This window comes from Chiloscyllium punctatum, chromosome 41, assembly GCF_047496795.1.
Source record: "Chiloscyllium punctatum isolate Juve2018m chromosome 41, sChiPun1.3, whole genome shotgun sequence".
Lineage (NCBI taxonomy): Eukaryota > Metazoa > Chordata > Chondrichthyes > Orectolobiformes > Hemiscylliidae > Chiloscyllium > Chiloscyllium punctatum.
Genome location: NC_092779.1, coordinates 25,378,094 through 25,394,433, shown reverse-complemented (window position 1 = coordinate 25,394,433; position 16,340 = coordinate 25,378,094). Strand labels below are relative to the sequence as shown.

Below are 16,340 nucleotides of genomic sequence, written 5' to 3'. Positions count from 1 at the left end.
GGTCCACCCCGTCCATGCCGACCAGACATCCCAAACCAATCTAGTCCCATCTGCCAGCACCCGGCCCATATCCCTCCAAACCCTTCCTATTCATATACCCATTCAGATGTCTTTTAAATATTGCAGATAATTCAATTCATATTGGCAGCAATTGTGAGATATTTTACAGATGTTGCATTGAAAAGGGAAAGCAAGGCAAGTGAATCTGCTCTTCTTAGCCTCTCAATATCAAGAGCTACTTTCTTCTACTCCAGTTCCATGGGTACTGACATGCCCATTAAGTTACATTGCATAAACGAATTAAGCCTTGGCTGGGGTAGTACACCCAGTTCTGTTCACCACATTGCAAGATGTGATCACACCAGAGAAGTTGTAGAGAAAATTTATGAAGACATTGAGAGAACAGAATAATTCTAGCCAGGAGGAAAAATTGAATAATCTTGTAAGATTGAATTATTTTCCAAAAAATTAATAATTTTGACTTGATTAAGTAAGTATAGAATTAAATTAAACTCTCTTTAATTGTGGTTAGTTGTGAAACACTTTCTAGAAGGAACAATGCCATATGACCCTGACTAACAATAAGATATTTGGTGCACAATTTTATTAATGTTTAATGGCATACATTAACATAAACATTGTACTGAAGAGATGTAGGTTATGATTTACTAATTTAAGGGCAAACGAACAGATGTTTGTGAAGTAGAGCCAAATTTTACTTGAGACACAGCTATATTTTAATATAGTTTTATTTCGTAACAAAGTATTTAACAGGCCTACATATAGTTGTCTTATGTGGTTATTTTGAGCCTTAATTTGCTTTAGATGTTAATAATTGTTCTGTAGTCACACAGTTCACTTATTTTGGAATTTCCTGAATGCAGTATTACTTGGGAAAATGTTAAATCAATGTTAAATCACTAAGGAGTGACACCTAAATTACCTTTATTGCTGCCACATCTAGATGAAGTTCTATGGAGTTAGTAAGTTAAGAGTGACAGGCTGTCACAAAAGGGATGAATTGAAAAAGTGCTGGAGATTTTAAGAAATGAATTCAGAGCCAGTAGAAAGCGATGTCACTGAGATGACCAATATATTTAAAGAAACCAATCAGGAATTGGAAACGTACTGTTAAGCCAGTCTGAGGCTGATCATGTGCTGACCATGTACTAGCAAGCCAATAGAGTTCAGGTTGTCACTGATCATGCACATGGGGATAGTGCCTAGCAAGTATTGGCAATGATTCTTCATGGTTTGTCGACAAGAAGAAAGACTAAAGCCAGAAGGAGAATGTCAGCCAACCAGTGACATGATCTAATGTCCTGAAGTGGATCGACTAAAGAAAATCACTGCTCTTCTGAAGTATTGTTTCTTTAGTGCTGTGATAAGTTTAGTAAAAACGTATTTATACCTGAAATGTGTCTTACAATTAGTCAGGAATAGTGGTTTAGATTGTCTCTTTAAAACTCTGTCTATAATTGTAATTGGGGGTCTTGTGATACAGTAGTTCTGTTATAATGGTGGTGCCAAAGCCTCCAAGTCCTAGCAACAAGGACTAATTGTGTTGTGCTGCACTGCTCTGCACTGAAGCAGTCATCCTTATTTGCTCAACACATTCCCTCTTTGCAGGCAACACAGTGGTGGCGGCAAGAGAACAGCCCCTCCCAGGTATCAGTTCCTCCTCCACCTCTGAGAAAGACAGAGACCCCTCAGAGGAAACTGTGGCTCCTGTACCCTTCAGTTACTTGAATCTCAGTGAGTACTTTAGCTAGAGTACACTCGTGAGCATATCATTGAAACACCTCCCCAGCTGACTGAGGAAGAAATGCCCAGATTGCCAGCACTTAGAGGACTGTGAAGACTAAGTACTTACTCAGTCCTAGCCAGAAGAAGACCCTATGGTGTTGGCCATGAATACCAATGCATAAATAGACACAGGTAAGGCGAGCAGGTTTATCTGAGGCACTTTGTAAACTTGATCAAGGGTTGGAGTAGTCCACATTATCAGTACCATACTGGCTTGGCATGTGTGCATCTGGCTGGTGTCAGTAATGGATACATTGACAGTTGCCATGGAAAGCCACATCCAGCATAAAGCCCAGTGACTGTCAGAGCTGCATGTGGACGTTCACTCCATTGCTTTAAACTTTTGTGCTATGGAGCAAGGCAACCGGGGAATGAAGGATATTGACCTTACTCCAGATGTCCTTTCCTCTCAAGGAGACAGGGTGGTGCCTGCAAGATAGCCAGAAGAGAGAGGAACCACACACATGGCCTCCCAGAAGTCTCCACTCAGGACTCTCCCATAATGCCCAGCTCCTCCACCTCCACCCTGACAGTGAGCACTGACCCTGTTTAAGATACAGCCAAGGAGGGCAAGCCTGCATCTGGCCAGGACACACTGAGCATGTCTAGGTCCTTCAACCACAAACACCACCCAGAGCCATCTGTCCAAATTCTACAGTCAGGGCAACCTTGTACAGTCAATGAGATTTTTTGGAATGTGTTTTGAGAATTGGGAATTCGCCAGGCACCCGTGGCCTGACTATGATATATCCTTGACTTGTTAATCTTGACCAGATTAAAAACTACACCCTGTATACCTTTAGACGTGGCCAGTTGGGTGAAAACATGGAACGTGTTTGCTGAGGAAGCTGCTGAAACATCCAGCAGATGTGACATTGATGTAATCCTGCACTGAACAAGAACATCATAAAAAACAAAGAACAGTGACGGCTGGAAATATGAAACAAAAACAAATTGCAGGTCTGGCAGTATCTATTGAGAGAAAACAGTTAATGTTAAGAGTCCAGTGCTCCTTCAGAATAACAACACATCTACTCCCTTGACTGTCCAATGCTGGCAAGCAGGCCACACTGCTTGGCTTTTTGTTGGCACTAAAAGACAAAGCAAGACAGAATACTGTAAACCTGTAGATACTGAATGAAGTAATATGTTCAAAGGCAAGGAAAGCAGATAGACTGCAAACACCCAAAGAAACATAGGGTTGACCATTATTATGTTAGCCCAAATTGTGGTATGATGTGGGGAGACTGATCATTTACCAATGCCAACCTCTGTAAAAAGAGGGCATATGTAGTTGCTGTTCAAGACCTAAGAAGATGGCTAATATGGAGGGTCTGAAAAGACCTGGAGAGCTGTAGCCTCTATTCTACTTCTCAAATTGGGAGTAAGCACTATCTAATTTCTCAATGGTACCTGGGAGAATAACAAACTGTATTTAAATGAGCTAAGATTGGGTACTAATGAGATGGTAATACATACAAATACACCCTTCACTGCTCATATAATTGAGATTCGCATCTAGTCAGTGAAATTTTACGAGGATAAGCAAACCTTTTTCTTTTGATGTTGAGCATTTAATTTTTCAATTCTCACCATATTCTCCCAACTTTCTCTCCACTGCCCATGCCATGCACGTGCTGTGAAGATTCAGTTCCGTGTTCTTCCCATTTTTAATATCTATCATGCAATCCTGATCATCTTTATCCCTTCACTGGATAAGCCATTACCTTCAGCCATTTAGGTCTTAAGCTTTCAAATTGTTTTACTAAACCAGTCCCTCGTCTCCTCACAATATCTCTGTAAACCCACCTTTTGGTCAAAGCTACCGATCACCTGTCTTAATTTTGCTTTTGTAGCTTGCTGTTATTATGTTTGATGACACGCCAGTAAAATTCCTTGAGGTACTATACAATGTTAAAATGACTGTCTAAATGCATGTTGCCGATGAGCTAGGGTCAACATTTGTGTTTGCATTGTGCGAGGTTTCCAATATCGGCTGCACAAAGATTGTGATTGTGTTCAAAGGCTTTTCTCACCACATCATCTCAATTTAAGAACAAAGTCAAAAGAAATAATAAGTCTATTGACCAATCAAGTCATCTCTAATATTTATCAATAATCTGACTGATCAACCTCAGCTTCACCTCCCCCTACAATACATATATCCCTTGATTCCATCAGCATCCAAAAATCTACTACATTTGTTTTTTCCAGCTTTACATGGACACAGAGGTCTGTCCATAATGAGTGCTGAGTGAGTGGCTATGAAAGTCAAATGAGGAGAGTAAGGTTGCATTAGGGCAGGATGGTGATCAGAGAGCCCAACAGCATTTTACACTTACAAGGCTAAGCCTCAGAGAAGGCAGCAGACTTTCTAACTGGGCCCCTTTGACATTTGCTTGCCTCTGTGGTTTTTTTCTATGCTCTGGAGTGAAAATCATGAACGCAGTTTCAATGGAGATCGATCCACCAAGTCAGAGCTTTTTACTCACTTGACGTTCCTGCCTTGATGGCAAAATTCTTTGTTTTGGATTCCACCATCAGCATCTACCCTATTTTTGAAGGAGATCACCGTCATTCGTCTAAATTCTAGGCAATATATTTAATTTACCCAATCTTTCCTGAAAGGACAATGCTTTTATCCTAAGTCAAAATCTTATTTGCATTTCAGAATCTAACTGAGGGGCAGCACAGGCAGAGCTTACAGATGTTTGGAGTGGGGAAAGCTGTGAAAGGGATAGAATAACTTTAAAACCTAACAGTGGCTCATAGCTACATTGAAGCCTGGAGGTGGAGACTGTGGTGTTCCGTTGTAATACAGCTTGGCCAGTCAAAATATGTGCTCCGTTAATGCAGCAGCTCAATCTTTCCACTTGGTTTTGACTCAGAGGTGTCAATGGATGACTTTCGGATGAATCAGGCACTCAATATCATAAATACAATTTCATAACAACATTTAATTTAGTTTATAAAAACATACATATCTCAGTCAAAACAGTATTCATAAACTTGCAAAATGGATGTCTATAAATATAAATAGCAATTAATTATTTCTGCTTTTATTATAAAAATGAAACAAATTGTGAATACTTAAAAAGATTTACCCTCTGTATTCATCCACAGTTATGTGGCTCTCTGAAATACAAACATGTAATTACATTAATTGTCGCATTTTCCCCTGGAAGCATCAAGAAGTTCTAATGGATCCAAGATCAGGACAGACATTCGAGTTATGCCTACATTGAAGCAGCTAAATGCCAAAATAGCCAGTTTTCCAAATTTGTTGCTCTTGTGCTGAGGACAGAGACAATGCTCATCAATTTGCCCAGTTATTTCAAAAAATGAAGCTTTCCTGGTGAAGGCATAAGGAGCCATGAACATACATGTAGTAATCTAACCCTGATGGGATAAATCAATTCGGAATGGGACTTCAGGGCACCGAAGTTCTTCAAAATGGGATTTAAAACAAAGTTTCAAATTGATTTCACAAATCATCTAGGTGAGTCATTCGTAGATTATATCACAGGGCAATGCTTAACCAATCCAACTCAAACGCCTGGTTTAAAATTCAAACTATGATGACGCTAATTGTAAATCATCATTGATTGATGCATCCTTAATGCCAATGGCTCAAACAATTAGAACCCACCTGGCAACCAATCAGCTTTCTCCTCTCATGCAGTATATATTTGAAGTTGTACTCTTGTGAGTTATGCTCCTAAGTGCAAGACAAAAAAACCTTGACAAATTGTGAACTTTTTCAACAATAAACATCGGTGCTACTAAACAATTACAACTGAAATTCCTGGAACTTTACATATAACAATTTCAAAGCAGTTCCAGTTTCAAGACAACTTTTAAAAGAAAACTAGGGCAGGTAGTAGTCATTAATAGTTATAGTAATTTATTGTCACTAGGTGCACCAGTTACATGGGGTTGTTTTTGGTATTGTGGCTCAGCTGATGGTGTCCCTAATTCTAGTCTAGAAACTCCAGGTTCAAAGATCTATATCCAGGACTGGTTGACTAAAGATAGACTCACCATGAGATTCAGTGATTGCTCATCAGCCTGCTAACCTTTTCAACACTTGCCCAGTGTTGCTTTCCTCAAAAGGCAAACGTGTAAAATTATGAAACAAATAATTTTAAACACTGTATTTGCCCAACAAGTAGTAGCAGTACACTATTTATTAAAATAGTCTAATGTTGGGAAGATTTCTGAATTTGTATAGACAGTGGCCAAGTCATTGGCGTTTTACCCTGGGATATAAACGGTTAATCTGATTCAACACATTAAAATTCCATACTTATAAAAGAGGGTCTGAGACTACTGGCAAATTCCTTGAAACTGGAATCTGCTCTCCCACAGATTTTCTATGCACAAATGAAATTATTTTCATCATACTGAAATGCAAACATCACAGATCCTTCACCCCAATACAAACCCCACAGCAATACTCTTACGTTATTAGATTACCTACAGTGTGGAAACAGGCCCTTAAGTCCAACTAGTCCACACCGACTCTCCAGAGAATAACCCACCCAGACCCATTCCCCCTATTTACCCCTGACTAATGCACCTAACTCTACGGGCAATTTAGCATGACCAATTCATCTAACCTGCACATCTTTGGACTGTGGGAGGAAACCGGAGCACCCGGAGGAAACCCATGCAGACACGGGGAGAATGTGCAAACTCCACACGGACAGTTGCCTGAGGCTAGAATTGAACCCGGGTCTCTGGCGCTGTGAGGCAGCAGTGCTAACCACTGAGCCACCATGCCACACTGATGACAAATGAATCAATAGAAACATTCATTAAATAAACAAATATAAAGCAGCTACTTCCAAAGTCCTTAGGCCAGGTGGAAACTTGTTGAAAAAATATTGAGCCGTTTCTCAATTTACCAAAATTGTATCTAATCCAGAACTTGACATGGAACACCTGGGACAAGTAGAAGACAAATATGGTTTATCTGTAACATTAGATCAGGATCCAAACGACTTGACATAGTTTTAAACACATTCTTCCGCAATAACTAGATTATTGTCACTCACCCCAACATGTGTACTGACTCTCAGAAAATTTTCCACAATGATATATACAAATTAATATGTTTCACTTTGGGACGACACTTACATGAGAATAACAACAACTGGTTTGTATTTTGGGAATTGTTTTATGGTATTCCTTTTAAATACCACTGGGTAGTTGAGTGCTGGACTCAACTAAGCAGAGAAAAGTTTCAGAATAAGGGCTGGTTTTCGCTAGAAATGTTATGTGCCATCAAATGAAAAGCAGAGGCTGGGATGGAAGTGAGTGGAGGTGGTTCGGCAGATACTTTGTTGGGAAAAATACATGCATGGCAATGGTGTGATTTTTAACTTGCTGACCAGGGATTTCTTTTTCTTGCAAACTTGTACTGCATTCCTCCCTGTTCTCTACATCCAACCCATGTCTGAAATTAGTAAGTTGAAGGTACGCTGTAATTAGTCATTGCGAATTGGATAAAAACAGGAGACCAGTTCTTCGTCCCTCACTATCTCTTAAGCAGTCCATGTCCTCTGTCCACACAATCTACAGTAATTACAGAGGTGGAATTTGATGTGCATAAACCATGGCAACAAACGACAGCTGTGGCACATCATTCTTTGCTATCACTCCTACGATCTCCCACACATCAATCTGCTTATTTGCTTGCAGAAAGGAAGGAAATAAAGCAGCAGTGTCAGCCGAACACAATTTGTGGGCTGCCAGTTCTATTCCTTAATTGTCCCCTGACCTTTGGGCTTTCTGTCATGGTGATGACATTTAGCCATAAGCTTTAATAGGAATGTTGAAAGTTAGCTAGTGGCTCATGTGGAAAGGTGCTGAGAGTGAGCTAGAAAATTTTAAAAGGCGATGAATTAGTTAGAATTTCCTACAAGAATAACAAATAAAGTGCCTTAAATGTAACAAAACATCTCAAGTAACTTCACAAGAGTGTTATAAACTCGGCCACATAAAATATTGGGAATAGATGTTCAAAAGCTTGTTCTAAGAGGTGGGTTTTAAGAAGCATTTTAAAGGAGGAATGGGATTAGAAAGGCAGAAAAGATGTAAGGAGGGAATTCCAGGGCTTGGGGCTGAAGGCACTGCATCCAACTGTGGAGCAATTAACATCAAGGATGCTCAAGAAGCCAGAATCAATTAGCAAAGAGTTGTGGGACTGGAGGAGGCTACAGAATACGAGCAATGAGATTCTGCAGGATTTAAAACAAAGTTCAGAATTTTAACAGCAAAACATTGCTTAAACAGGATCCAATTGATAAGTAGCAACCACAGGGGTGACAGGTGAATGGGACTTGGTGAGGGTTGTCAAGAACATCAAACTTTTGGATGACTTCGTGCTTACATAGGGTAGATGAAGGCTACCTGCCAGGACGTGTTGGAATAACCAAGTCTAGAGGTAATAATAGCACAAATGAGGGTTTTAGTTGCAGATGAACTGAGACAGGGATCATTGACCTATGTTACGGAGGTGGAAATAAGCAGTTTTAGCAACAGTGTAAATGTATCTTCAGAAGCTCATCTCTGGGACAAATGTGACACCAAGGTTGGGATCAGAATGGCTTAAACTTATATTTTCCAGGGAGAACGATGGGTTTCATAGATGAACAGAGTTTGGATGGGGAACCTAAAGCTATGGCTTCAGTCTTCCAAATATTTAATTAGAGAAAATTTGTGTTCATCCAGTACTGGTTGCGAGATAAGCAGTCTCACTATTAAACAGTGGAGCAGACAACGGAGAAAGGCAGAACAAAGAGTTAATTAGAAACTCCTACTGTAAATACATCGGAGTCGAGGAGAAGAGTAATGAGAGTTGGCTACAGAACTCCTTTAGGAAGGCAATGTGTTCGCTAGAAACTGCTGCAGGAGTATTATAAGAGTAGTAGGATTGCTCATAGGAAGATTAACTGAGTTAGCTAGGATGTTGCTATAGAAAGGGAATTTGCTTAACCTCAGTGGTTATGTTTTGCGTGGTTCTGACAAAAGTGTGGAACCAGAGGCGGAGGCATCTGTCATTGGCTGTGGATGATCCATGGAAGAGGAAATGAAAATATTAAATAAATTAGTTTACATTTCAAAAATACAAGAATAGTAGCTTCTGTTTTATAGTTAGAATGCATGTCAAAAAATTCTCAAACTGCCTGTTCCATCCGCCTGTTAATATTAACACAAATCTTTATGCTTCCACACTTCTCTTAAAAATGCCTCTCTCTACACAGATGCATAATTGAATAAATCAGTGGAATTTTTATTTGAATAAGAATTTAGGAAGAAGCTTTCAGCTCATTTCTGCAAACCAACAACCTATTTTAACCCATGTGAATACTCACATGCACATCGAAATAATTGTAAAATATAAATATTTATCTTGCAATTCGATAGAATTGTTCTTTCATATTCTGCAACATTAGTAGTAAATTCTTAATGCTGATCTATTTTTAAAATGTTCAGTGACCTTCATAAAAGCAGAGGTTTCTTCGAACAAGGGTTTTATGCTATACCATAGGTTAATCTCCTAACTCTAGATTCAAGTGTGCAGGCTGCATAGAATGAAAGCAAAGCAGGATCGCATGTAGAGGGAAACCAAATACAGAGAAAGTTACATGGCATGATTTCAAAGCATTTGTTTGTTTAGTGAACCATTAGAAGCCCAGACTGAGAGGTTCCACACTTGCTTATTCAGGGAGAGACAAGTAAAAATAAATTTTAAGCAATCAAACATGTAACTGGTTTCTGGAGGACTACTTTCAACCTTCAGGGCATTTGGAGCCAAGTGGAGGGGACAACTAGCCAAATAATGAGATATTGCAAAATTCTGAACCAGACCAAAATGATATTAAATTGGTTATTGTTAAATTACTATCGCTTGTACATAGACAGCAGACAATTTTGACATCAGTAGGTCTTGTATTGATAGAAAGAGTGGTGCTTTCAATAAACAGCATGAAATCACACAGGCTTTTTGTCATTTGCTTCTTTTAAGACAATTCAGTTTTTCTGGGGAATTTCCTTCAGCGTTTTTGATGCTCTAATTCCATCTGGCTTTTAATCTCTCTGCCCAATGGCATGCAGTCAGATGTTGAAGCAGTCACACTGCAGGGAGATGGCTCCATGGTTTTTTTGAGTTGAATGTAGCTCCAATGTAATTGGCCCACTTCTGCTTTGTGTCTCGATCGTGCTTCATTCAGCTCTGTCAACAAGTGTTCATTTGTGCAAACCAGCACCCTGCAATTAAGACAGCAATTGATGCCTTGGCTTTACTTGAATTTTTAAAAAAATCATGTCTCTGCTATCAATAGTCTGAGGGTTGCAAATACCATAGTGTAGCATTATTTTAACATACATATTCATATTAGTTATCAATTTTCAAAAACAATTGGGCTAATGATCAACGCCAAGGTACTAAACACACATCCACAATTATCAAGCAGAATTCATGACTCAAAAAAACTCGAACTGAAAAGTTGGCTGTGGGAGATTAAAACAAAGAATGTGTAGGACACTACTTCACAGTACCATTTACAGTGTGACTGTGTGCTAATATTATGAAAGGTTGCTGGGAGACAGCTAAACAATAACAGATTTTTTATAACGCTGTATAACCCACATTATGCAATCTTGATACCAGTGAATTCCTAGCAATGCAAGATCATGTACAAAATTTTACCAAGTCTCTTGACTTTTTCCTCACATTGTAGATAATAGTGCAGTGCACCTTGTTCTATACAAGCCTTGATATACCTTATTCTACCCAATCTGATTAACTATATTGCTGATGAGACCTTCAATGTTCATTCAATGCAATTTACATATTTATCACTAGCTAACATTGATGCAATTTACTTCATTACTTGTACTGAGTAATGCTCTTCAGCATTTAGGATAAACATAAATGACGTAATATACTAAAATAAAACAAATTTCTGTGAATGTAGTTCTCAAAACATTAACTCTACTTCCCCTTAAACAGATGCTGCCAGATCTGCTGAGTTTCCCCATCCATTTACATAGAATAGAATCCGTACTGCGTAGAAACAGACCATTCAGCCCACTGAACAGCATCCCACCCAGACCCATTCCCACACCCTATCCTTGTAACCCTGCATTTCCCATGGCTAACCCAGCTAGCCTGCACATTCCTGGACACTATGGGCAATTTAGCACGGCCAATTCACCTAACCTGCACATCTTTGAACTGTGGGAGGAAACTGGACCACCTGGAGGACACCCATGCAAAGTTGGGGAGAATGTGCAAACTCCACATAGTCGCCTGAGGCTAGAATCGAATCTGGGTCCCTGGCACCAAGGGACTGCTGTGAGAGAAATTACATTTCTGTTTATGCAATATACTAGTCAATTTCAGCACAGTAAAGTATATATTTTTAATCTTGTTTCTAGCCTTCCTTCCCTTCATTGCTTTTCTATTTCTTTCTGCTTGTTTTCCATTTTTTCTTCTTTCTCTCTCACTCGCTGACTCAGCAATTCATTCTTTCTGAACTGTCTTCTCAGTTTCCTCCTCCATCTACATCCCTCCCAATATCCTGACTCTGCTGTTGGACAGGTACTTTTGCATCTGGATTGGTTAAAGACAGGAGTTAAAATGCAGGTAACTCTTCCATAACGTGATGATTGCATTCTTGCACAACCCCACGTTATAGAAAAATCGTGCTTTAGGAACAGTGTCCCCAATTCGTCAATCGCATTAATGAAATGCATGTTATAGCACAGTGACCTGTATTGTGCAAGTGGTTGCTAGCATTAGGAGGGAGGTGGTGATGTGGAAGGTACTGTAACATGTGCTACCAGGGAAGGAACTTTGGAGTGGACATCAGCGCAGGTGTGGTGCGAGGAAGTAGGTAGATGATGTCTTGAGTTGGAGCGAAAAGGATATATGGGATATGGTGTGGATGGGTTTGGTGGGGGGGGGAAGGGTGCAGGGCCTTGGAAGCATTGTGCTAGATCTTGTTGATTTTTGGGAGGAGCTTCTCTTTCTAAGTTGTACTTATAGATTCTACACTAATGGAGGGGTCAAGTAACCTTTATAACACGCATACAATCAAAAACTCAATACAATTACCACCATTATAGTTGTAGTATATGCACCAGATCACTGACTGTTTATTCACATCGATCCCAACTGTATTCCTTTGAGCGATTTTTTGATAGATGTAATAATCCACTTAGGTGATATCATCTTTTGTGGAACAGATATGTGTGTAATTATCACTGCTCATTGAGTAGCCAATTGTGAGTAAAGGTCTTGGAACAAATAGAAAGGCTTGCATTTACAATGCACTTTTAACAACCTTAAAATGTTCAAAACACTTCACAGCCAATGAGCTATGTTTTTGTAGTTGCCACTGCTATAACATAGTAAACACAGCAGCTAATCTGTGTACGAGTTTATAAACATCTGATAATAATTAGATGGTCTATTTAAGAGTTGGGCTAAGAAGGGCTTATGTGGTACAGTGGTAGTGACCCTATCACTGGTCTGGGAGGCCTAGGTTCAAGTCCTACTTGCTCCAGAGGTATGTAATGACATCTCTGAACAGGTTGGTTAGAAAATACAAAAAGAATTGGATTGAGAAGTGCTCTTGTGGTACAGTGGTAGTGTCCTTACCTCTGAGCCAGGAGATCTGGGTTTCAAGGTTGGAGGGTGAGGACCGCAGATGCTGGAAAGTCAGAATTGATAAAATGTGGAGCTGGAAAAAGCACAGCACGTCAAGCAGCATCGATGCTTCAGGTCTGGACCTTTCATCAGTCCTGATGAAAGGTTCAGACCAGAAATGTCAACTCCCCTGCTTCTCTATTTTTCTGATCAATCTGTTCAGAAATGTTATTACACACCTCTGAAACAGGTGGCACTTGATTATGGGACAAATATTCGCCAGGGACATTGGGGAGAACTCCCTTTATCTTCTTTGAAAGTGCAATGGGATTTCCCAGAAAACACAGTTTAAATGGAGACATAGACTGCACTTGTGTGACTCCTTTTACTCAAGGTTTCACTTTCTTTCTGCTTGGTTAAGGCAAGGTTAACTATTTCGAGAACTGTACTTTTAAATTCAGCACAGGGCAATGATTGGAGAAGTTTTATTATATTTACCTTGGCAACATATGCTTTGTTCAAAGTTTGCACTTATTACTATTAATTCCTGGCTGAGTGCCTGAAAATTAACCAAGATTTAAGACGACAAAAAAGAGCAGATTTAGAGGGGTTTGGAGAGAGGGGATTATAAAATATCAAAAGGGATATAAATAGATAATGCCAGTTTGGCAGAGCAGGGAGGACCAACAGGCACATTGGTAAAATACAGATGAAGGAAACGGTTTGTTTCTACAATGCTTTTCATGACTTTAGTATGCTCCAACATTCTCTACAAAGAATATTTTTGAAGTGTAGTCACTGTTGTGTTGCAATTGAAACTGTGCAGCAAATTTCTGAAAACAAGCGGTCACAAATCACAATATGATAATGTCCAGATCATCTGTTTTTGTAATATTGGTTGATAGATATATCCTGACTGGCTGGAAGGGAACTTTCAGATGGTGATGTTCCCAGGTAGCTGCTGCCCTTAGGAATGGCTTGGAAAGGTACACTCCAAAGATCCTTTGTGAATTGCTGCAGTGCATCTTGTAGATGGTACACACTGCTGCTACTGTGCATTGGTGTTGGAGTAAGTAAATATTTGTGCATGTGGTGCCAATCAAACGGCCTTCTTTCTCCTGGTTAGTGTAAATCTTCTTGAATGTTGTTAGAGTGGCACTCATCCAGGCAAGTGGAGAGCATTCGATCGCAGTCCTCAGTTCTGCTTTATAGATTGTGGACAGGCTTTGGGGAATCAGGTCTCAAGTTACTTAATGCAGGATTCCCAGCCTCTGACCTACTTTTCTGGCCACAGTATTTATATGGCTAGTTCAGTTCAATTTCTAGTGAATGGTAACCTCCAGGATGTTACCTTAAGGTATTTAGAGCTGAAAATGTGTTGCTGGAAAAGCGCAGCAGGTCAGGCAGCATCCAAGGAACAGGAGAATCGACGTTTCGGGCATCAGCCCTTCTTCAGGAATCGGGCTTATGCCCGAAACATCGATTCTCCTGTTCCTTGGATGCTGCCTGACCTGCTGCGCTTTTCCAGCAACACATTTTCAGCTCTGATCTCGAGCATCTGCAGTCCTCACTTTCTCCTTAAGGTATTTAGCAATGGCAATGCCACTGAACGTCGAGGGATGATGGTTAGATTCTCTCTCATTCATTTGCTTAGCACTGCTGCCTCACAGCACCAGGGACCCGACTTCGATTCCCACTTCTAGCTACTGTTTGTGTGGAGTTTGCACATTCTCCCAGTGTGTTCCGGTTTCCTCCCACAATCCAAAGATGTGCAGGTCAGGTGAAGCGGCCATGCTAAATTGCCCATAGTGTTAGATGCATTAGTCAAGGGTAAATATAGGGTAGGGGAATGGGTCTGGATGGGTTACTGTTTGGAGGGTCAGTGTGACTTGTTGGGCCGAAGGGCCTGTTTCCATACTGTAGGCAATCTGATCTGATCATTCAATTTATGTGCATCTCTCAGAGAGTCATTTTCTGGGGCGGCGGCATGGGATGGAGGTGCAGGTAGAGAAGAAGAATCACACATGGATAACCTTAAGGTGCTGAGACAGTTGGTAACAACACAATAGAGTGCCAACTGCAGACAGTGAAACGCTGGTGGTTAAGATAAGTATGGGAGTTCAGGGAAGTTGGGGAGAGACACATTGCTGTGGCTGGTTTCCCTTAATACTTCCACAGGTTCAGTGGGGGCAGAACTAGAACAGGCCTAACAGTTCAGAAAGTGAGTGGGACCAACAGCAGAAGCTGATTGGTAAGTCCAGATGGGTATTTCCAAACTATTATTTTGTAAGTCTTTGTTCAAGCAAGGTCAGGGACCTACTTAGCTTATTTATTCTCAAAAAATCTTTTAAAGTTTTTAAACCTTACAGGATTCAGTTCAAAAGCAAGTCAGTGGACTGGTATGCACCACCTGTCAGATGTTGGAGATCAGTGAGCAGTTAACATCCCTGGTGACTATATCTGCAGGAAATATGTCCTGCTGCAGCTCCTCTCAGACTGCATGGATTGGTTGGAACAGCAGTTGGACATGCTGAGGAGGTACAGAGTGTGATAGATCGGGAGGTAGTTACACTACAGCATCAGCCAGGTAGATGATCACCAGGAGAGGTAGGCAGGTAGCACAGGCATCTCCTGTGGCTATCCCCCTCTCTAACAGGTATACGGTTTGGATACTGTTGGGGGAATAGCCTCTCAGAAGAAAATAGCAGTGGCAGTCAGGTCTGTGGCACCACGACTGTCTCTGCTGTAAAGCAAGTTATTGGAAAGACCAAGCAAGCAATTATGATCGGTGTCTCTAGTCAGGGGAACAGACAGGTATTTCTGTGCCTGCGAGTAAGACTCCAGGATGGTGTATTGCCTCCCTGAGGCCAGGGTCAAGGATGTCTGGGAGCAGTTGCAACTGCAGCAAATTCTCAAAGGGGAGCATTAGCAGCCAGTGGTCATTGTACACATTGGCACCAATGCCATAGATAGAAAAAAGGGATGAGTCCTGCAGATGCTACATAGGGAGTTAGGCAGAAGGTCAAAAAGCATGACCTCAAGGGTAGCACTCTATGAATTGCACCCAGTGCCACATGTTAGTGAGAGTAGGTAAAGGAGGATAGGGCATGTCGGAGGGGTTGGTGCAGTGGGCAGAGATTCAGGTTTTTGGATCATTGAGATCTTTGCTGGGGCTGAAGTGACTTGTACAAGAGGAACGGGTTGCACTTGAACAGGAGTAGGAACTAATATCCTGGTGGGGAGGTTTGCTTGAGCTACTTAGAGTCATAGAAATATATAGCACAGAAGCAGACCCTTTGGTCCAACTCGTCCATGCCGACCAGACATCCTAAATAAATCTAGTCCCATTTACTAGTATTTGGCTCATATCCCTCTAAAACCTTCCTATTCATATACCCATCTAGATGCCTTTTCAATGATATAATTGTTCCAACCTCCACTGCTTCCTCTGGCAGTACACACCGGCCTTTGCTGAAAACATTGCCCCTTATATCCTTCTTAACTCTTTCCCCAATCATCTTAAACCTATACCCTCTAGTTTTGGACTGCCCCACCCCAGGAAAAAGACCTTGTCTATTTACTCTATCCATGCCTCTCAAGATTTTATAAACGTCCAAGGTCAGCCCGCAGCCTCTGATGCTCCAGGGAAAATGAGCCCCAGCCTATTTAGCCTCTTCCTTCAGCTCATACCCTCCAACCTTGGCAACATGCTTGTAAATCTTTTCTGAACCCTTTCAAGTTTCACAACAACCTTCCTATACCAGGGAGACCAGGGAATTGCATGCAGTATTCCAATAGTGGGCTAAACAACGTCCTGTACAGCTGCAACATCTGTACTCAATGCACTGACCAATAAAGACAAGCATACTAAATG

At 40.8% G+C, this 16,340-nt stretch overlaps 1 protein-coding gene across 3 annotated transcripts in view; it reads right to left on the bottom strand.

Moving 5' to 3' along the window:
• Nucleotides 1-4,796: 4,796 nt before the first annotated feature.
• cep72 (centrosomal protein 72) overlaps nt 4,797-16,340 on the bottom strand; it is a 154,602-nt gene continuing 143,058 nt past the window's right edge. For all 3 annotated transcript variants that reach the window (XM_072560567.1, XM_072560570.1, XM_072560571.1), the window contains one exon: nt 4,797-10,080. In XM_072560567.1, the coding sequence (XP_072416668.1) occupies nt 9,867-10,080 (214 nt within the window). In that variant the 3' untranslated portion in view covers nt 4,797-9,866. The remainder of the gene's footprint in view (nt 10,081-16,340) is intronic.